The 21,445-nt window shown below is 43.4% G+C and overlaps 1 protein-coding gene across 4 annotated transcripts in view; it reads left to right on the top strand.

The window, feature by feature from the left end:
* RSPRY1 (ring finger and SPRY domain containing 1) overlaps positions 1-21,445 on the top strand; it is a 32,497-nt gene that overhangs the window by 1,710 nt on the left and 9,342 nt on the right. For 2 of the 4 annotated variants that reach the window (XM_085235377.1, XM_085235378.1), the window contains exons 2-11: positions 4,960-5,153; positions 7,251-7,745; positions 10,981-11,033; positions 12,377-12,489; positions 14,810-14,936; positions 16,183-16,241; positions 17,116-17,182; positions 17,932-18,063; positions 18,821-18,936; positions 19,493-19,636. In XM_085235377.1, the coding sequence (XP_085091503.1) occupies positions 7,399-7,745; positions 10,981-11,033; positions 12,377-12,489; positions 14,810-14,936; positions 16,183-16,241; positions 17,116-17,182; positions 17,932-18,063; positions 18,821-18,936; positions 19,493-19,636 (1,158 nt within the window). In that variant the 5' untranslated portion in view covers positions 4,960-5,153; positions 7,251-7,398. Of the gene's footprint in view, positions 1-3,670; positions 3,892-4,959; positions 5,154-5,774; positions 5,950-7,250; positions 7,746-10,980; positions 11,034-12,376; positions 12,490-14,809; positions 14,937-16,182; positions 16,242-17,115; positions 17,183-17,931; positions 18,064-18,820; positions 18,937-19,492; positions 19,637-21,445 lie in introns of those variants that run through there. The other 2 variants (XM_085235379.1, XM_085235380.1) reach the window with 2 other exon arrangements.

The raw sequence follows: 21,445 nt of genomic DNA, 5'->3' as shown, positions 1-21,445 counted from the left end.
CCTTTCCTCTAGCAGTTGTAGTTATAAGCGTGCAGATCATTTGCAGCTGCAGATTCTCTCTTTCATAAGTCTTCATTGGTGTAGAAAGCACTGCGCTTTTGCTTTAGGTTTGTGACTACTCTTCTGCTAGACAGAAGGAGAAACAAGGCTGGGGATGTTTGAGATGAAGTATTTGTGTGGCTTTTTGGACTGCTTGCTTTATAGAATCACTGGGAGTCGTTCAGGTTGGAAAAGACCACTAAGATCACCTGGTGCAACCATCAACCAGGCCGTGGTGTCCACAGACTGGTAGGAATATAGCTGGAATCATAGGTTAGATGTGTATCAGAAGGCTGTGCCACTTGTGTGCACGTATGCCATGTTCCTGCAGACCTTTTTTGCTCTCCTTAGAGCATTGCCCCCCCGATCCATTTGATGAAACAGTGCATTGGTTAATTGCGGTTGGGTAGTGAAACTTCAGCTCTCCTGGAACTCCTCAAGAATTAGCTCAAGAGAAGCAGCAGCTGTCTGACTACTCATGCAGGTTTATGAAAGCTTCCTAAGTTGCTCTTGAACTTTCTGACTTTTTCCCCCCCCCCCCCTCCCCACGTGCAGCCTTAATGAAATAGAGGAGACTCACGTTTCTGCTCAAACCCCTTTCAGGCTGCCTCATGCAACGCGTAGCTGGTCCTCTTCCTAACCCGCTGCTTTTTGAGGGTTCTCTTTGCCAGGCAATTTTTCCCCTTCCTCCTCTTGGCTCTTAAACCCATGAGCAGCTTCCTCTGGGTTTCCTCGTACCAGCAGATGCCTTAAAATCCTACATCTCCATAGGTTTTGTTAGGAGGGGAATGGCTGCTTACCAGGGTCACTTAGAGATTGGCCCATTCTCTGATGCTGCATTAATTAAGAAGCAGAAGTTTCTTTGTCTTGCTGCTGCCACGCTGCTAATACATGTTGTTTGTGATGATAACCAGTGTCATCAGGTGACAGATTTGGTGAGGCTGAGATTAGGAGGCTGCAGACACCGCCTGCTCTGCGTTCTGCTCCTGGAGGCAGTTGTCAGCTGACAAATGGAAGTTCCCAATGGAGGTATTGCTGAATTTTTCAGTGATGTTATCAGAATCTTTCACACGTCCCAAACTGCAGTGTGTTTTATGCATTCGTAATGGCTCAGTCACACTGTCTGGTTGGGCTCCTGGCTGTGGTCTGAGTGGGTGACTGCTCAGCCTTGTGCAGTATGGCCACTAATCTTCCTTTGAAAACAAGCCCCAGCTTTGCTTTAGTGCTTTCCCCATTTCTGACCCTGAATGATAATACAGGTATAGAATCACAGAATGGTTGGGTCGGAAGGGACCTCAAGGATCACGAAGCTCCAACCCCCCCACCACATGCAGGGCCACCAACCTCCACATTTCATAGCAGCCCAGGCTGCCCAGGGCCCCATCCAACCTGGCCTTGAACACCTCCAGGGATGGACGGGGCATCCACAGCCTCTCTGGGCAGCTGTTCCAGCACCTCACCACTCTCACAGCACGAACCTTTCTGACATGAACTACTAAATTTACTAGAAAAAGAACTTAAAAAATGCATTGGCATTTTTGTTTCTCCACAACTCCGTGCCCTCTGCTGGTACCTGAATGTCCGTGCTGTCCTCTAGCACTGTCTGTCTGTCCTGGAATTTCTTGCTGGCTTTTATTTATCAGTGACTTCTTTTCCACTCCACCACTCTCAAAACGTTTAGCAAATGCCTTGTAGTTGAGGTGTGAAGCTTTAAAGGAAGATTAACCTGAATTAACTGGAGCCTCTGAACGAATGCCCATGCCCTAACTCAATATTCTGGTATAGCTAATCCAGTGTATGTATTATAGCTTATAAGGGTGGGCTTTTGGGTGTTCTCAGCCTGTAGGGCTAGCACTGCTTGGCATTATTATTAAGGGCCTTATTTTTCTTACTACTATTATTATTAAGGGCCTTATCTTCCTGCTGTTTCAAACCCTGGGGAGAAAACCTGGAAGTCCCATTCCCTGTTATGGATGCTGGTGCTGAAGGGGGTGGTTAGACATTCAAAGCATTAAAAGCCACGGTAGGAAGGATATTTCCATCTAAATGACCTCTGAGACGCAGCAGGTAATTACTTTAGTGTGTTTCAGAGTGCTGCAGAGGAGCAGCCTGGTGCTGGAGCTGCTCTCCCTGACCCCAGCAGGGTGAGGCAGGCTTCTCTTCCTTGCCACAGGGTTGCTTTGGAGACAGCAGGCTATAAAATGTGGCTTACAACGAGCCAGCAGAAAAGGAAACCAGTGTGGTGTTAGGGTTTGCTGCTTCTTCCTGCTTTGTTGCTCCCACAACAGAAGAGCAGATCATTCAGGAGTGATGTGCTTCCAACGAAACTGGAACTGGAGGCTTAAAGCCCAGCGCTGAGGAGCACTTGGGTAAGAGCTAGAGAGTTTGAGACTTTCCTGCAGAACTCGAGGTCAGTCTGCTTTTGGTTTAGGATGCTTTTGCTATGACTAGTAAGAGACCAAATGACTGCAGCAGTGGCTTTTATTGCAAATAGCGATACGCTGCGTGCCAGTAAATGCCGTTTCCCATGGTGTTAACCCTGCAGGATATTTTTAGAAGAAAACAAAATAATTGCGTGAGGGTTTTGCTTCAGATTCTGCAAGATGATGTTCAGTTACTACGTGCAGAAGCATAGGCAGGGAGTTGACTGAGGTCTGCAATGTACTTCTGCATTTGGTTGGTTGCTCTGTGGGCACCAAGCAGCTCCTGCTCTTGAGTTGCACAAGTTTTACAGCTGCAGGGTTTACCTCTGACCTCGGTGGATCTGCAATCATAGCATCATGGAGGTTGGAAAGACCGCTAAGATCATCAAGTCCAACCATCAGCCCATGATTGAGAGCTCTTTAACCACATCCCTCACTGCCACATCTACTCTTTTCTTAAATACTTACAGGGACGCTTAATTTGCTGGGAGTTCTTGTTACTTCTTCACCTACCCTACTCATCCCAAAGCTTCTCTGTGTTACAATGGCCTCTGTTTGCAAACACAAGATGCATGTCCTATGTCTAAGCTGATGAACTTGCAGCATTTCCTTTGTAATTTGAACTCTGCCTTTGGCTGGCCTCACAAGTATTTCAGTGCCTTCATTTTTAGGACCATCATTTTTTGGGGCAGGGGAGATGCTACAGGAGAATTTCTAATCACTCTCCTCCTTAATAGGAAATTGCTGCCTAGAACTTAGTTTTGCGCTTGAAAAGTTGCATCATTTCCTGACAAAACTGCTACGTCATGCTCCTCTAAGAGGAGAACATGCTGGTTTCAGTCTTGTGGCAGAAGCTGGAGAAGCTATTGTAGCAGCTGAAACCATCTTGAGTCATTTATGTGTATGAGAAGGTTCTTGTTTTCTTGGCAGCCTACTCCATTTCATGGGAAGGAGAGGCTTTTTTCCATCATGAGGCAGCGTTACGGTTGGCTGCATCAAAATATTTCAGAGGCTGAATCACCAATTCTTAGCAAACAAGACCAAAGCCACCTCCATTGGCCATTTCTCCATTGGTGAGCTCCATCAGATGAGCTCCTCGTGTTGGCTGGGCACGTGGAAATCACTCCAGTAACATACAATTCAGTGGCTGATGTTTGTTTTCTGTTGTTTCTTTCCTGCCCCTCCGAGGAATATTCCTCGTATGCTGTGATTTGGGCCTCGTTGGGTTGTGAGAGGACTTGGCTACTTGGATAACAGCTGGTCACGGCGTTACAGTGGGACATGGCTTGGCTTCAACAGCAGCTGCAGAGACTCTTAGCAGCGTAGCTACTGAAAAAAAGGATATAAATGGCTTGGGGGAGATTAATTCCCTTAGAGCCAGCAGGTTTGTTTAGCTGTCTCAGGAGGTTTGCTGCTGACACAGGGGCAGGTATGCTACAAAAGAGCCCCTTTATCTGCTATTGTGTGCTTTTACCCCTCTTTGAGTGTCCACGGCCAGATCAGAGGGTCTGCTTATCCTGCCTCAGTACTGCTGGTGTGATGGTCCTTGCAAACTTCCTTCTTGTAGACAAACTCTTTCAAAAGAAAAACAGTTATCTTTCATTCTCATAATATTTTCACTAAGTGTTTCTGGAATAAAACACTGGCTATGCGTCCAGTTTGTGCTGACAGCAGATATTTCCTAAGGCTCGAAGTTAAATTTCCAGTCTCTCAAAGTTCCTGTGCTTATATGCAGAGGATTTTACCTCTTAGTGGAAAAAAAAAAAAAAACAACAACAACCAAACAACCCAATATGTTTCATCCTTCAAGACGTGTCCTCTCAAAGATGCATCCTGTATTGTGAGTTTTCTCCTGTCCTGGCATCCCTTTGTTTCCTTGTGTTGGTGACACTTCCATCTCCTCTGTGCGTGTGTCCCAGTTGTGCAGGGTTTTGGCCTCTATTTCACTGGTGAGTTGGCTGCCAGCAGCCAGATGCTAAGCTCACGTTCCTTATAATGTTGTAAACCTTTCTTTAATCTTGCCGGCTCAAATGCATCGCTGTTTCAAAGGAGGTTGTTTTGTTGGTTTGTTTGTTTCTAATTGCACTTCAGAGCCTCTCTTCCTGCGTTTGGACCTTGTTCAAATGAGGCTGGTTTGCCAGGCAGATCTGTAGCGACCTCTTCCACTAGCTTCTATGCCAAAGTATTTAATCTTTCAATTTTTTGAGGCTTGGAAACAAGTTCTTTGTGTGTTACTTAGCCTGGAGTACAAGCAGATGCTGTCAGACTCAGCTGTGTACTAAATAAGGGGAGTTTATCCTGTCGCTGCTCAGAATACCCTGAATTGGAAGGGATGCACAGGAATCATGGAGTCCAATCCCTAAGAAATGTCTACGACTGTTCCTTTTGCAAGCAGTAATTTGAGGGTGACTTGGTGGCATTGCAGAGGGGAGGAGAGGAGCTTTGCTCTGGGGGGAAGTTCCCAAATGAATTGTTCTTTTTTTCTCTCTGCTTTCAGAGGCTCTGTGGCATATCTTCTAAAAGTGATTGGCCGTGCTGATTCACTGCCCACTTTATCATGTGCTGACAAAGACATGCACAGTGCTGCTTCTCCCAGTACAAATGCAGCTGCAACCTGCAGAAATACAGTCCACTTCTGCTGCAGAGCTCTGTGAGCAAGCCCAGCTCTTCCTGAACCAAACACGCCTAAGGGTGAGTTGGTCATAATCACTTGTTTTCAATATCTCAGTGCTGTGTTACTAGAATACCCTAAAATGATCTGGATACATGCTTATTTTTCCCTTAGGATTACACATGTTTTGCATTTGATGTAACTGGTTCTCTCTTCAAATGTTATTTCAATTTTTTTGCTTATATCAGGTCTTCATGGTGTTCTTTTTAAGTCGTCTGAAGCAGTCTGGCTGTGGTCTTGCACAGTTTCACTGAAGGTCCCTGCATCTCTGGCACCCTTGCATCTGCTATCTCCTTGCTGACTGAGCAGCCAGCAGCTACTCTGGCTCAGATGGAGAACTACTGAGCCTGCAGTCCCACGTCTTGCTGTGCTCAAACAGCTTGGAGAGCAGGGCAAGCATGCTGTGGTACTGAAACCATTGTAATGATCTGCTGGTCATGAATTTCTTAAAACAAAGCTCAAGCACTTGTATTTATTGCCTTTAGCGTGCCACCATGGGCTTTGTTTTCCTAATCCACCTTCCCTTACCTTAATGCCAAGCACTCTACTGAAGGAAGATAACGTACTTAAGGCTAAGAGGATGGTCCATGAGAGCTTGTTTGTAGTGATTTCTTAGTGATGGCTGTCCATTCAAATCACAGGATGATAGAATGGCCTGGGCTGAAAAGGACCACAGTGATCATCTCATTCCAACCCTCTGCTATGTGCAGGGTTGCCGACCTTGATGTTATATCATCAAGGATTGTTAAATCCTGTGCTTGCTCCTGTGACTGGTGGCTGGCTTCCCAAACCACGTTGCTGTGATTTCTGTCCCAAGTAAGTCAGCAATTGCACGACTGCCAGTTGGCTGAAATGTCAGGGAACCTTTTGTATTTAAAAGGTGGTAACTGCCTTCCATTTCCCTCTCATTTCCTCTAATGTGAGATTATTTAATAATTGTAAAACAGTAATAACCTGGTATTCATCATTCTCACTTAAATTCTTTGAAGACCAAATGCACGTTGTGCTTTTGAGTCGTTCATTTATCCTGGCATGCTTGAAGTGTGTAAGTAGCAAAACGATGTCTTTAGCAGGGCTTTATTTGACCTGAGACTTTATATAAGGCTATGCAGGCATACACCTCATGGCTTGCATAAATAACTCCTGATCAGGCAGGGTTTTGAGTCCTATTGCTCCTGCTAACATTCCTGATACAGGGCTGTGTAGTGCATGTCCTACAACCCCAGTTACTACGGGGCCTGTAGTTGATCCAGAGCCTTGGAATAAAGAACAAAAGAGAGACTGACTGGTCTCCCTTCTTCAGAAAGGAAGGGCTGGTTGATGCTAGAAACAATCACAGAATGACCTGGGTTCAAAAGGGCCACAGTGATCATCCATTTCCAACCTCCTGCTGTGTGCAGGGTAGCCAAACACCAGACCAGGCTGCCCAGAGCCACATCCAGCCTGGCCTTGAATGCCTCCAGGGATGGGGCATCCACAGAAAACACCCCTTTCAAAATCTATTTGATTTTCAGGCCTTAAAATGGGGTTTGTGAAAATGTGTCTTCCTGCTTCTTTGGGTTAGAATCCAGTTGAAGCAGACATGTTCTGAAAAGATGTATTTGCACACAGATGGACTGAACGCTTGGTTCGGTCCACTTGTTGCTGCAATAGGCCACAACTGTAGGACTGGTTCTTGGCAAATTGGGCTAACTTGTAGGATCTGTCTCCAGATTAGTTTGAGTATTCCTAGTGTGAACAGTGCAGCCTTCAGTTTGATTGCCCAAGCAGTGTGTCTGTATGGGCAGTAAAGAGAACATGAAACGGTGGTTTATTAATACTTAAAAGTTGACAATGTACTGGACGTAAGGACAGAATTGTTCCTCCGTAGCCAAAAAACGTGCAAGAACTGGAAAACATCAGGCAGTGTAAAAATGAAGTGTGGGGAGAAGCTACCCGAGCAGTGAACTTCTTGCTCTTCCTCGTTCATCCTTTTCCCCTACACCTGTGGATTGCAGGTGCAAATTGCCTGTTTCTTAGTTTATTTGATATGCCATGGATAGTTGTGTTTACTAATACAAGAATTCTTCTGCTACTCAAACTTAAGACTGACTCTTGTTTTGGATTTGCTTTTTCAGCCCTCCGTCTGGATGACCAATGTCCTTTTTAACCGATTCTGTCGGAAATTAAGCCTCCAACTTCCATTCATTCCTGCTGGCAGCAACGCATATAATGCAAACAATCACAATTCAGGATCACACAAACATTGCTCTTAAAACTTCCTAGATGATTGTAGTTGCTTTCCTTGTGTTCTATGCTAGCAGAAGCCTTTTCCAAGGTTTACTGTTGACTCTAGAGCACCGCGTTCCCCGTTTGCTGGGAGCCTTGGGGGCTGGCACCATGGGGAACTCCTGCGTTTGCCGCGATGACAGCGGAGCAGAAGACGGCTTGGAGTCTCAGCATCGACAAACAGAGAGCAGTAGGGTACGTGCACCTGATGGAAGAAGCCACCCAAGGGACCCTGTCCGACCACCTAGGAGGGGGAGAGGGCCTCATGAACCAAGAAGGAAAAAACAGAATGTGGATGGGCTAGTACTTGACACACTGGCTGTAATTCGGACGTTAGTAGATAAGTAAGTACCACCTCAAGGAATAATTCAACATGAATGAAAATACAATGTTCTTGTCTTCTCTCAAACTGTGACTCCATCCTCTCACCGATCTACACCTGGCCCTCCCTGAAGCAGCAGCGTGTTTCCATCTGGAGGCTTAGGAGAGGAGCACCTTTCCTAGGTAATAGCCATAGCTCCTGAGCGCCCAGATACAGACTCTTGCAGGAGCTGAGGAGCTTTCTCACCTTCCTGTGTGGGCCTACACCCAGATGGGATGAGGAGTGTGCTCAGTATTGCTTATCTGGTGTAGATACACAGCTTAGGCAGCGGCAACCTTACAGAGTTTGGCAGCTTCTGTCTAAACATTGACTGCTAAGCAAGGTTTCTGTTCTCAGGCTGCATCTACTTCTTTGGAAGTGGCTCAACAAAATTGAGGGCTTTGATCGTTGTCAGTTTGCATAAAGAGACTGAGGTTTTCTTTCTGAGTACTTTTTAAAGTCTGCATGTTGTGTCTCTTCAGCTTATGATTGCAGTGTTGCATTCCTTGCATGCTCAAAGCATCCATCGAGGGCGTGTGGGATATTTATGGATAGACACTTATTTGGGCGGTTTTGTTTTGTTTTACTTTTTATGGAGCTCTATAAAAGGTCCTCAGGGACTGGAGGGTGAAGGTAGCTCATCTCTTCTGGGTTAGGTGCAGGTTAGGAATGAGAAAGACCAGAACAGAAGGAAAAATGTTACTGTAGCTTCACCAGTGGGATGGATGAGGCTCAGGATACACGAGCCTTGCTTGATTCTACCTGTATCCTTGCTCCTTGCCCGTGGAGGAGGGCAACATTTTACAACAGTTAGCTTTCCTGTTGTAAAATGCTGAAGAGGAAATAGCAGAATTTAAGCTTAAGAGGCGTGTGTGGTATCAGCTGAGTGCAGTTGGGGCTGGGAGGGGATTGGTGCTGGTGGCTGTTGTTGCTTTTGGTTTTTTGCCTCTTACTTTAGGATCTATCTTCAAAACATGATGTGAAAATTGTGCAAAATTCTTGAAAGCCTCTCCCTGACCTCTCATGCCTTCCCCTGTCCCCTGAGGTCATCTCTTCAGGCTGTTTCACAACGCTTCTGTATGTAGTTGGTCCTGTTGCTCTTGCAGTCAGTTTTGTAATCTCGTAAGTACTTTCCTTTGCTGCTGAATTATAACAACCACGGTCACTGATCCTGAAGTCCTATTTCAGACAAATTCCTGAAGCTGTGGTATCTTGTTATACTGGCTGAGTGAAATGCTTCCCTAGACTCACGTACCTGTGGGATCATTAAGGTTGGAGAAGACCTCTGAGATCCTCTAGTCCAACTGTCAACCCATTACCAGCACGCCCACTAAACCACATCCCTCAGTAGGTTGGAAGGGACCTGTGGAAGTTCATCCACCCCAACCTCCAGCTTAGCCCCAGTCAGAGCAGGTGGCTCAGGGCTTGGCAAGCGTTGACCAATTCCAGGAGATTGCAGTTGGGTCCTTTTCCTGTGGGCTCCCTATTTTTTACACGGGGGATCCCAAAAGTGCATACAGTGCTCCAGATTCTGTCTTGCAAGCACCACGTGGTTACTGTGGTCTGTTGATTAAATATTGCAGCAGGTGATGAGACACATCTGGTTGTATAACAGCCAAATACGACAAGACTCCGTTCTGTAGGACAAAGACCTAGGGCTGCGAATAGTGGGGGAGCATCTTCATGAGGCAGATTATCCAAATGTGCCTGAAAGAAGCTTAAGGAACCTTCTGTGAGACTAAGCTAATGATGACCCTTCTTAGGTAAATAGGAATGAACAGTGGAGGGGAGGAAGAAGAAAATCCACGTCTGGAAGTTTTGTTTTCCAGTCTGCAGGGTTAAGTATGTTCATTATCACCTGTTTCTTCATGGAGCTTTATCTTCTTGGAAGCACCACAACTGAAAAAGAAGGAAATGGTAGGGAAGAGGACAGCCATATTTTCATGTCAAAAACCATGTGCAAGTCCAGGTAGTTTAAATGGAGACGTACGTAATGCTCAGTTGGAAATGTAGGTTTTGGTGTGATAGCACAGCAATGAAGGGCCGAAGAGTGGAGTCTGGGCAGTGGGAGGCCAAGGCCTTCCTGGCATTCCTCTTCTAAACTCTGTAATAAAATCTAATGCTTGAGGATGCCATGAGATGTACTGCAGATTGAGTTGCTATAGTGTGATCTGTGATGGACACTTCCTTTCCCTGCTCACTGTTTGAGATTTGATTTTTTTCTTGTCCAAATATCTCTCTTTCCTAGAAGGAGTAATGTTCCATTTCTAAGCCTCTGATTTTTTGCCATTCATACAGAGTGCTGCTTCACAAATTGTTTTGTTTCCAAATAGGCAAATGCTGGGGGGGACATAATTCTGCAGTAACTAGCTTAATTATCTGCATGATGAATTCTTCTGCGTTATGCATTTCCAGTCTTATTTTGAAGCCGTGAGGCAGAGATTGATTGCAGAATGTATTGTTCTGAGTCTGGGATTGGTTCATAATGCTGAAATAGCACTGAGTACAGCATTGAGGATGTGCCACCACGTAAGCTTTTGTGGTCCTGGAGATGCTTACTCAACAGGACTTGGAGACTTTGCTTTGGGTGCTTCCAGTGGCACTGTCTGATGTACCTGGCCGTAGGTCCTTGCTCTTGCTCCATCAAACCAAACTGAGGAACGAGTCCAACCTGCATTATTATTAACTTTTTTTCCATGGTGGAAAGGGAATTGGGGTTAATATTTCTTGTTGAACTGCTTTAATGTCTTCCTGCTGCTCTTGTTAATGAATTAGTAGTGCATGGGGCTGCTAGATTGCTTGCCTTTCAATTGAGGGATGGAGGGGAGAAGCAGTTTCTGAGCAAACCATGTTTATGGTGCATCTCTTGTGCACTGCTCTTGGTGCACTTTGTGACCTCTGTTCCTTACTCTGAGTAACTTTGCTAATGGATAGCAATAAGCCTAAGCAACGTATTTAGATTCTGGACCTGCAGATATGGGTAACACTTTACATACCAGCTATTACACCTGTAGATATGCAGGTGTTTTTTAAGCCAGAAAACAGCCTAAATCCCACCTGTATTTCAGATCTGAAAATGGCATTAGTGCATTGCAGCTAATGTGACTTTCTCTTTGTTAAATGCTTAGTGGATTCATTTTCTGTGTCGTTATCATTGTATTCAGTGTGTTGCATTGAAGGCTGTGCGTAAATGTTGACCTGTGTGATATCTCTTTCAGCGACCAGGAGCCTCCTTATTCAATGATCACGTTGCATGAAATGGCAGAAACAGGTACCAAGGCACCGTGTTGGGCATTTCAGTTCATTCCCAGAGGGGAAAAACCAAACACTACTTTTAGTTGCAAAATAACTGCACTGCTAGTATGAGTTTTATTGATCTGCTGTAGCTCTAGGGACTTGGACTCCAAAACACTGTTCTGCCCATCAGAAGATCCACTGAGCTGTTGGGTGTTTCTCTGAGTTTTTTGAGCTCTCTTATACTTCCTATGTGAGCAGTTCAATGCAAACACGTTAAACCATAAGCCACAAAGAATGCCTGTTTGCACAAGGGCAGAATCAGCCCATATATGTAAACATGGTTCAAAGTCTCTACTTCTCCACTGGCAAATACTGCTCGCCTTTTGTTTAGGTTTTTGCTGTCCTTAGACCTCCAGGTTATTGATGTAGTTGTTCCAGTACTGTACTGAAGTTGTCCTGCATGCCAAGCTGTGTCAGTACGAGGGTTACTTACCTCTATTATGGGAGGAGGAACTCATCCAACTGGAGATCTGTACCAAATTTCTGCTAGAGTTGAATGAAGTCTCTTAACGGAGTTGGTACTGGTCCCAGATAATGTGTTTCTGCATTAGAATGAGCTAATCAACTTGATCAGATATGACAGCAATTCAGTAAAATGTGTTTTGGAGTAATGTACTAACAAATCCTAAGATCAGAAGTATTATTTAGATTTACTTGCCATTGTGGGTGGGAGCACAAAGCTTCCAACCTCACTTGTATGCAGACGCAATTACCTTTATTTTTACTTCTTGGGCAACTTTTCTTTAAATCCAAATTGCTTAGTCTTTTAGTAGTTGGTTAACATCTAATTGATGCACATTAATGAGCAGACAAGGCCTCCTACCTATACTATTTCCTTATCTAATCAGGGTTTGTTTAGAAGGCTAAATGGGAGAAGCTGATAGAGTTGTTCTGAGGTTCACGTTATTTGCAGAGCAGGTAGGATGCTTTCTTTCTGGCCAGGCATATTTTTTCAGTATCATTATGAGTGCAGTGTATTCAGCTGTAATACTGAACACTCAGCTCTTGAGTTGAGATGCTGGAACCAAGTGCTTGTCCACACTTAGGAGGGTTCCTTCCTGGAATATGCTCTGGCTTGGGCAGGACTGTTCTCCAAACAATACCAATGTTTGCTATTTTTCCTTGAAATTAGACTTCCAAGTTACAAACTTAAGACATTGCTATAAAATTTAAAACATACGGGTTATTTTTCCTCGTGCCTAGAAGCTCACTGAGTGATTTAAATGATTGAAAACTTAAATTTCCATTGCTGGTGTATTTTGAACTCTTGGATCGTGGTGCTAATTCTAAACATGACTTCTCTTTTGTGGTTGACAGATGAAGGTTGGCTGGAAGTTGTCCAGTCTTTAATTAGAGTTATTCCTCTAGAGGATCCGCTGGGGCCGGCCGTTATAACGCTGCTACTTGATGAATGCCCACTGCCAACAAAAGTAAGTTGAAACTGTGTGTTTATCTGCAGCTGAATTTCAGTTGGCCCCGGTTGCCACGATAGTTGCTGGGTGGGTTTCATTGGTTATGCAGGACGGTTAACTGCTCAGAAATTGGGTGTAACTTGGAGTCATTTTTGGTGACCTGGCATCTAATCTCTACTTAACACTAAAAGCAGTGTAGTAGAAGATGAAAGAACACAGCTTTCTGGGGAAGAACAAGAAGACTTTGGGCCTTAGCTGCTTCCATTGCTCTCTTCTCCCTGGAGGCATCCAAGGCCAGGCTGGATGTGGCTCTGGGCAGCCTGGGCTGCTGGTTGGTGACCCTGCATGTAGCAGAAGGTTGGAAGCAGTTGATCTTTGTGGTCCTTTTCAACCCAGGCCATTCTGTGATTCTTCTGCCATGCAGTACACGTGCTGTGCAGTGAACATCTGTGGGTGTTCTGCTTTTTTTTTTTCCTCTAATATCTGAAAGCTGCATATGCACCACTCACTACTTAGTTTGTTTCTTCCTTCCACGTAAGGAATGCAGTGCAGTTGGGCATCCTGAGTTGAAGAAACAGCACTTTAACTGTTTAATACCTATATGCAGCTTTGGCAAATCTGAGCACACTCTTTGCTGACCATAAAACTGGCCTGGGATGGAAATGCAGTCTGCAGTGTTCATGCTGTGCTGGTACCAACACTTTAACGAGGGAAATGCAGACCTCTGCTCCACGTGAAGAATTTGTTGTGGTTTTTTTTCAGCTGTACAACTTCCTGAATCATCAGGTGACTTGCATTGTGACTTTTGAAATACAATTGGCTGCTAAATAGTTGACTGTAAGAGGCAATAAGGTACTTCCTCCTGGGGTTGCTCAGAGGCTTTTTCCCTATTGCAATCTCTTTACAGCACAGCAAAGTGCAGGGAGTTACAGCTGTAGGATCTACAGGTCATGTGCAGCCTATTAAAGTCTTTGTCGTTCTTTTTTTTTTTTTTTTTTTTCCATATTCAGAATAAGCTTAAGTATTTGGCTTTCAGGGATTTAAGTCAGTGCCCAACTCCTGCTGCAGCTGGAGAACAGTAGGCTGGTTTTTGTTATGGTAGGCTGTGAAGTCCATAAAGTCGAAATGGCAGCACAGTAAGCTGTTCAGCCTATAAAGTCTTCATTTAACTCAAAGTAGTTGATGTCTCTGAAGGTTTTAATAATATCTAAAGGCAGAACAGGGTATGGCAGGAGTCTAATTTTAGGTTTTTCCACCCTGAGTCTCTGGCTCAGTCATCCTTTCTGCCCTCACCATTCTTTCCACTTCATGTCAGTCCTGTTCATCAGCTCTGCTTTTGTGGTATTTGTTTTAGGAGAATAACTGCTTTTCAGTCTTATCTCTATACAAATTTCAGACTCTAGTGCAGAAAATTGATGTAAGCATGGCTCAGACTGCTGTTTGAACAGCAAAATAAGCATCCAACTTCAGCAGTGCTATTTTTTTCTTCAAAAGGCCTGCTGATGACTTCAGTATGAGAAGTTCTATTTTAATTAGATCCCAGCCTGAGATGATGTAGTTTATATTTGAATCAGCTGAAATTTTCATGAAGTCTGGAAAGTTAGGGGAATTTAGAAATCCTGGAGGGCAGAGTTCTCTGTTGGATCACTTGGCTCTAGATTAACCCCTGCCTACCCTGAAAATGAGGGTTACCATCTAAACCTATCTTGAATTTTGTCCACGCTGTACTGCTTGAATGGAGCAAGTCAAAGCACAGCATTTTCTATTTACTACCTTTCTTGCTATTTCTTAAATCAGTATGACTACAGAAAATCACATGTTTTGAAGGATACCATTCAGGACATCTCGTAAAGCTGGCAGCATCCTAAATTGATACAGCCATAGATATCACTGGTGTTGTCTTGCCTTTTCCTAGCGTTGAATTCCTCTTGCTGTAGGTGGCTCACTTATCTGTGCCTAGATGTAGATCATAACAAAAACTAAGAGACTGGTGGTAATTGTAAAATTACAGACCTTGGATATGTTGAACTTCTCTTCCATCTGTTCTTTGTTATTTTTTTAATAAAACAGAACCATTCCTGTGCTGTCTGGTTTTAGTGACTCTGTGATTATGACATATTACTTTTACATTGTATCACCAAGATTGGATAAGACCTCTAAGACCACCTAGTCCAACCATCTGCCTACCACCAGTGCTTCCTGCTAAACCCTATTCCTCAGTGCCACATCTAACATTCCTTGGACGCCTCCAGGGACAGTGACTCCACCAAATAACATTTTGAGTTGGGGGAAAACTGTTTATCTCACGCTGAAGAGATTTCTGATTTTTCTTTTGCAGGATGCATTACAAAAGTTAACTGAAATATTAAACTTAAGCGGAGCTGCTGCTTGTCACGATGCTTGCCACCCTGCTAAACATCGGAATACAACTGCAGTGCTGGGCTGTTTAGCTGAGAAATTAGCAGGTAAAGCCAAGGGGTTGTTCTGGAAGCTTGCTGAGTACCTCTGTCTTTCATCCCCAATCCAAACGATTGAGTTTTCTTAGAACTGAATAATGTTCTGCATGGAGTGGATGCTTTGTCTCACAGGTGTGACCCATTCCACTCTGGTTAAAACATTGAACAGATTCAGTCATCAGGCACCAGTTTGGATCTGAATGAGTCACTTTAAATCCCGGATACTTAAATCTGTTGGTCGGTTGGTTAGCAGTTTGACACATGTTTGTGAATCTGTGTTCATTCTTACAGTGTGTGGTCTTAGCATTGGTAATTAGTCTTATCTCTAGACCTAGCCCTACTCTCAGAGTTACTGTGAACATGTGGTTCCATAGTCAATAGACAGGAGTATTAACTTAGAGGCTGGGTAGAAAGATAGAAGAGAGATGCTGTTTCTGCTAAACACATGCTGTTCTGTTGTACCTAGCTGGAAAGACTTTTTGCTGCTGTGTTACTTAAAAGATCACTGTTGGACTTTCATTTTAAGGTGACTTTTCATACCAAACTACTTAGCTTCCTAAGTGCTCTGTTGGAAACTGATGATTAAGTTTAATTCCTGCTGATGATCTTTGTATCTAGTGTTGAGCTCCCATTCTGAGGAAAGGGAAATGGAGAAAAAGTGATTGTCTAGAATCACCTGACTGTTGTTAAAAATATAATTTCACTGTATCTGTTGAAGTAGAGAGAGCAGGAAATATATTGCACTGTAATATTTCTACCTTCTCGTTACAGTAAGTTGAAATGAGACCCAATGCCTGCTAATTGCGGCAGCTCAGACAGCAAATCTGTTCATGCTGTGGTGAATCCACTATAACTTTTCAGAGTTCAAGTTGCTGGAGTTCCCTTGCATCCCTCCTGAATGAACAGGCAGTATTTTAGGGCAGTTTCTTTAATTGACTACTTGTCGTGATGCTGCTACAAACTGTATAGTTCACAATCAGGCTGTATTAGACCCCTGGTTTGGCTTATTTAGAGCTGCTGGTAAATGGAGCTAGTGAGTCTTCAGCCTCTGTGGAGGTTTGTGGCCCTGGCTGTGGCCAGGAGGTTGGAACTTGATGATCCTCGGGGTCCTTTCCAATGCAAGGCATTCTATGATTCATACTTTCCCTCTGCAGTTAAAGGGCAGCCAGACTCTTCTGCTCTGTATTACACTTCTAAGCAGTGGTGGATGTCTGGTAGTTCCCATGGATGGATCTAACTTCTAATATTTTTACAGGTCCTGCAAGTATAGGCTTACTCAGCCCAGGCATATTGGAATATTTACTTCACAGTTTGGTAAGTGCCTTCAATCCTTTAGCATGTATCCGTATGTTATGATTAGAACAGCTTCGTGTGAGAAGTCTGGGTTGTTTGGTAAATACTGATAATGTACAGAAAGTTGAGACTTAAGTTCAGAAAGTCCCAGTGAAAATATCCCTAAAATACACGAGACTCTGCTGTTCCTATCTCCTAGTTTTAAGAAGATATTTAAAGTAACCAGACCTTGCTGCATGTTGTGATACAGAGGGCTTCTCATCAGTATTCCTCTGTTCTGTTGTCAAGTGCAAACTTCTTTTTCTTTCTCTGCAATAATTATTTTGGATTACTTTCTTTACGCTTAAGGTCCTCATCTTCCTCTTTGTGTTCTTTGTTTTTACTGTAAGTTAAAGGAATGAGGCTTCATGGAAGCCTTTCAGAAAGCTGAGAGGGTTTTTTGTTTGTTTGCTTTTGGAGAAGCAGTTCTGTCCTTTGCTCTAGAAAGGTCAAGTTTCTATTCAGTGCTCTCAAGTCAATGCTAAGACCTAAAAGTCAATTCTGATTCCACTTGTTAGCTCAGTTGCATAGTTGTGGGACTGTTGTGAGATGAAAAGATGGTCAATTTGGAAGGATTGGTCTTCAAGCTATTTGCTATGAGCTCTTGGAGGGCAGGGAGAAAATTGATGCATCCTGTCTGTGTGTGGTTTGTTGGTGTTCCTAGCTGGTAGAATAAATTGAGCTCCACCCTTAGAGATTCTCAGAAGTCCACAGGCCAAAGCATCCTGATCTGCTCGAGCCAACTGTTGGCAGAAGGAGGGGCTAGGTGACTTTCAACCTAAGGCATTTGGTGACAGAGCTCTTCCTGCCCACCTGTATCATGTACTTACTGACTGTTCTTACTGCTCGTGTTTAGAATTTCCAGTCCCATCCGACCGTGATGCTTTTTGCACTAATTGCACTGGAGAAGTTTGCACAGACAAGTAAGTATCAGCCCAGTACTGCTCTTAACAGTAACGTTACAGCTTCTGTGCCGTGTGGTTCTCATTTGCTTCATCAGGTCACATTTCTTGTAAGTAAGAGAGACTGAAACGATACGAACGCAAATGTAGAAGAGAAATATTGGTGCACTTAAAAGGAGGAGGAAATGTTTACTGTGTTAGTGCAACCCCTCAGCACCCTCGAGCTATTTGCAGAAGCTCACTGCAGAGCTCATCATTTGGAAACTGCTGCATAGGTCTTATAACATGAGGCTGTTGTCACTGAAATAAAGCTGTATCAAAGAGACTCAGAACAGCAATGATTGGGTGCTTGCAGGCAGGAGAAGTATTTATTGCTTGAATGGCACCCCCACCCACAAAACCTGAGAGTTTTGCTGGAACTCAGTACTCCTCAACAAGCAACTGCATCATAAAGAGTTACAATATGAAACCTTTGTTACTGGGAGGGAAAAAAACATCTGTATTAAGATGAAGAACAGCCACTGTTTGACTGTCTCTGGTCTGACTCCATGCAGAGAAGTGCTGTATCTGATTGCAAGGTTAGTTTGGGAGTAGAACTTAATGCTGTTTGTAATGCTGGGATGTAAAATTGGTATGTTGGGGTTTGTTTTTTTTTTTTTTTGCTGTTGTTTTCTGTTCCTGCTGTGTTTGTGCAATGCTACTTAGTTAACTAAATGTGGTGTTGGTTTATAGGAGTTTCTCTTTTCTTTTTTTCTCTTATCAAATTGCAGGTGAAAATAAAATGACAGTTTCTGAATCCCGCATTAGTGACCAACTGATCCTGCTAGAGAAATGGACAGATCACCCAGACTATTTGAAACGCCAGGTTGGATTCTGTGCCCAGTGGAGTTTAGACAATCTGTGTAGGTATAGCAAAGGGATGGATTCATTTAGTGGCAATTCTCCAAGGAAAGAGGTTTGAGGACCTGCTGGTTTCTAATGTCCTTTGGTTAAATTTGGGAAAATAGGTTTGTTGGGCTGAAGGGGCTCCGGTCAGTGTATGGTGGGGCCAGTGGTGGTTGTTTAGTAAACGTCTGTCCAAGTGTTGCAGCAAATTAGGGAAATAAGAAGTAGCCCTAAGATAAGATCTTGATTTGTAAGTTAATGTATACGTGTCAGCAATTTGCTGCCTGGTAAGATAAATGCTTCAGATCCTCCCACGTGAAAAGGGGAAGAGCTGCTTTGGCTCACTTCAAGTTCTTCACCCACTTGAAACTGAGAGAGTAGAAAACTCTTTGTATGTTTTCTGTCCCCACAATCTTTGCCACATGTGATGAATCGAGAAAGCCCTGTCCAACTGAATATGCAAATACACTGGTAAACCCTGAAACAATTGGCATCTTGGTATGAACTTGCATGCCTTTTGTTTGCCTGTGGATTTCTTGGAAGTAATACTTAGGCTGAAGAAGCTCTAGACAGAGTTATCTATTATGTTCTGGTGTTTAGAGAACGTTTACTGCAAGTGATGCTGTTTCCCTGCAGGCAGAACGCCAATACTTCATTCATTTATGCCAGAAGTGAACTGGATCCTAACAAGAATGATTTTTTTTTTTTTGCTATATGAAATGTTCAAAACGAAGCTTTGCTGTAGCAGTCATTTGAACTAATTTTATTTTGCAGTTTTAAAAGAAGGCAGGCAGTTTACATATGAGAAGGTTGACTTGACCAACATCAGGGCTATGCTAAACAGCAACGATGTCAGTGAATACCTGAAGATATCACCACATGGATTAGAGGTAGGATGTCATTTCATGGTTTCAAATGGTCGCCAACCAACAGACCAGGCTGCCCAGAGCCACTAAAGTTTTAGTTTCAACTAAAACTGTTCACTAGTGTGATTCTCTGTGCTTGTGTTGCCTAATCTTGAGGCACCCATAGAAGCAGGATTCTTATCTCAGCCGTATGTTTTCTTTTATTTCCTCTGTTACATGAAAATTTGCCTATAAAGAATAAAAGTAAGGTTGACCACCTTGGCTCTTTGTAGTAAGAGCTAGCTGACAGCCAATGACATTAGGTCTTCCTGTCTTGGCTACCTCTAAGTATTTAAAATTGATTCCATCAGTGCTTTACTTCCTCACTTCTCTTATCACTGACCACATTTCAGTCTTGCCTACTCAGTGTTTAGGGTGTGACTGTTACCAGCGTGAAGAGATGGCACTTTGAAATTTTATTACCTCTAACATTGTGCCTATGGATCCTTACATGCAAGAAACTTCATCCAAGGGGGGAAAAAAAGGAGTTTGTTTAAATGCTTCTTTTGCAGAAGATTAACTTTTGGTTTGGTTTCGGTAGGCTCGATGCGATGCCTCATCTTTTGAAAGCGTCAGATGTACGTTCTGTGTTGATTCTGGAGTTTGGTACTATGAAGTTACAGTCATCACTTCGGGAGTGATGCAGATAGGATGGGCTACCAAAGACAGTAAATTTCTCAATCATGTGAGTACACGCAGTGTCATCCAGCCAATCGTGTACTTCAGTACTTCTCAATGCATAAGAAAATAACACTGGTTATTCTGTAAATGGGCACTTACACCTTTCCCTTAATTTTCCTGTACTTTTGCAGAGCTTTTTTTTTATTGCTGCAGGTAGTACAAGGAAGGACAGGATTGTCCTTGCAACACACTGACACTGGTCACATGATTATTGCATAATTGCTAGCAGTGACAGTGTATCTACTTGCCATTGCCTGTGTGTTACAGGGAGATGGTTTGTGTCTTGTGCTTTATGCTCTTCTTGGGAACTCTTCAGTCCTCAGGTAACAGCAGTGGTTTCTGTCAGTGTTTTTTGTGAAGTAAACAATTGCTTACTAAGATCTGGTGGGTTATCATGCACTCAGTTTAGTGCAAGTCACCAAACAGCCATTTGATTACTCTCTTTAGCACAGAGTCATAGAACCACAGAATGGCAGGGCCACCAACCTTCACATTTAATATAGGCTGCCCAGGGCCCCATCCAACCTGGCCTTGAACACCTCCAGGGATGGACGGGGATCCACAGCCTCTCTGGGCAGCTGTTCCAGCACCTCACCACTCTCTGAGTACAGAAATTCCCCTGACATCCACCTCAATCTCCCCTCCCTCAACTTAAAACCATTTCCTCTTGTCCTGCTGTTATCTGCCCTTGTTAAAGAGCTGGCTCCCCTCCTGTTTGTAGGCTCCCTTTATATTTATATTTCTGTTATGTCAATTTTCACTAGGGAAATATTTTTTTTAGGTGATTTTGGGATAATGCAGCATCATTGGTGCTGCTGGTAGAAGCAATGTGATGCAGTTCAGGAATGTGGCAGCTTTTTTGATTAAACATAAGCATTACGGAAAGACTGAATTCTCTGCATTTTTGCCTTTGTTATATAGAATAAGTACACTTGCTTATTTACAGTTTCTTCTGTTCTCTCATCCAGCTAGCTTGGTGTCTTATTGTAGATATTCTTTTCAGTATTTAATTTTTAAAGTTATGCTCTTACATGGCACATCATACTTAAGTGCTGGCAAACACGGTGTCCAGACCTACAGTCAGAGAAAAATCTCTGCTAATGTTAGTAGAGATGGACCTGGGGCCTCTTTCTCCTTAAATATTCATGGTAAAACTGGATGGCTGTCCAACTCAATATGCTGTAGCGTATTTGCTTCTCTATTTTCACAATGCTGAGAAAGTGTAGTGGCTGCTACCCAAGAAACTTGTCTGCTTCAGCTTAGAAGGAACTTCCCGCATTATCAGCCTTCTAAAGCTAGCCACTGTCAAGTTCACTGAAGCACAAGTTAAAATTTCAATGCAGAAGGCTTAGATGATGCAGCTTACTGCTGCTGACTGGAATGGAAATGCAGGGCTGAGATTCCTACTGGCTGAGCTTGACAAGAAATATACCTGTAATCCTACTTTCTAGTTGTTATTACATGGTTTTCTGATCCTACTTGGCATTTCCTTCAGGAGAGGTGTTTACTTACTTTGAATATAGAGATGAGAAGTTAAACCTGCTCATTTCTGATCACTATAGAAAGTTATTCTACAGCTGTGTCAAATGCAGAAGCTAAAAGGAAGATAGGCCAAATAGAGACATGTGAGTAAATATCAGTTGGGGGCAGAGAGAGAGACATGCCAAGGAGGTGAATGGAAACATCAGTGGCAAGAAACACACGGGAATGGGAGTGTGGCCTTTCTCACCATCTAACTTGAATCTTCCAATGGTCTTTCTGCACTTTATTCCATGTAGTAGTGTAAATGACATTGTCTTTTGCTGGTACATGA

Source organism: Meleagris gallopavo, chromosome 13 (assembly GCF_905368555.1).
Source record: "Meleagris gallopavo chromosome 13, MGAL_WU_HG_1.1, whole genome shotgun sequence".
In the NCBI taxonomy this organism is placed as follows: domain Eukaryota; kingdom Metazoa; phylum Chordata; class Aves; order Galliformes; family Phasianidae; genus Meleagris; species Meleagris gallopavo.
Note: the sequence above shows the minus strand (reverse complement) of the source record. Positions and strands in the feature narration are given on the sequence as shown.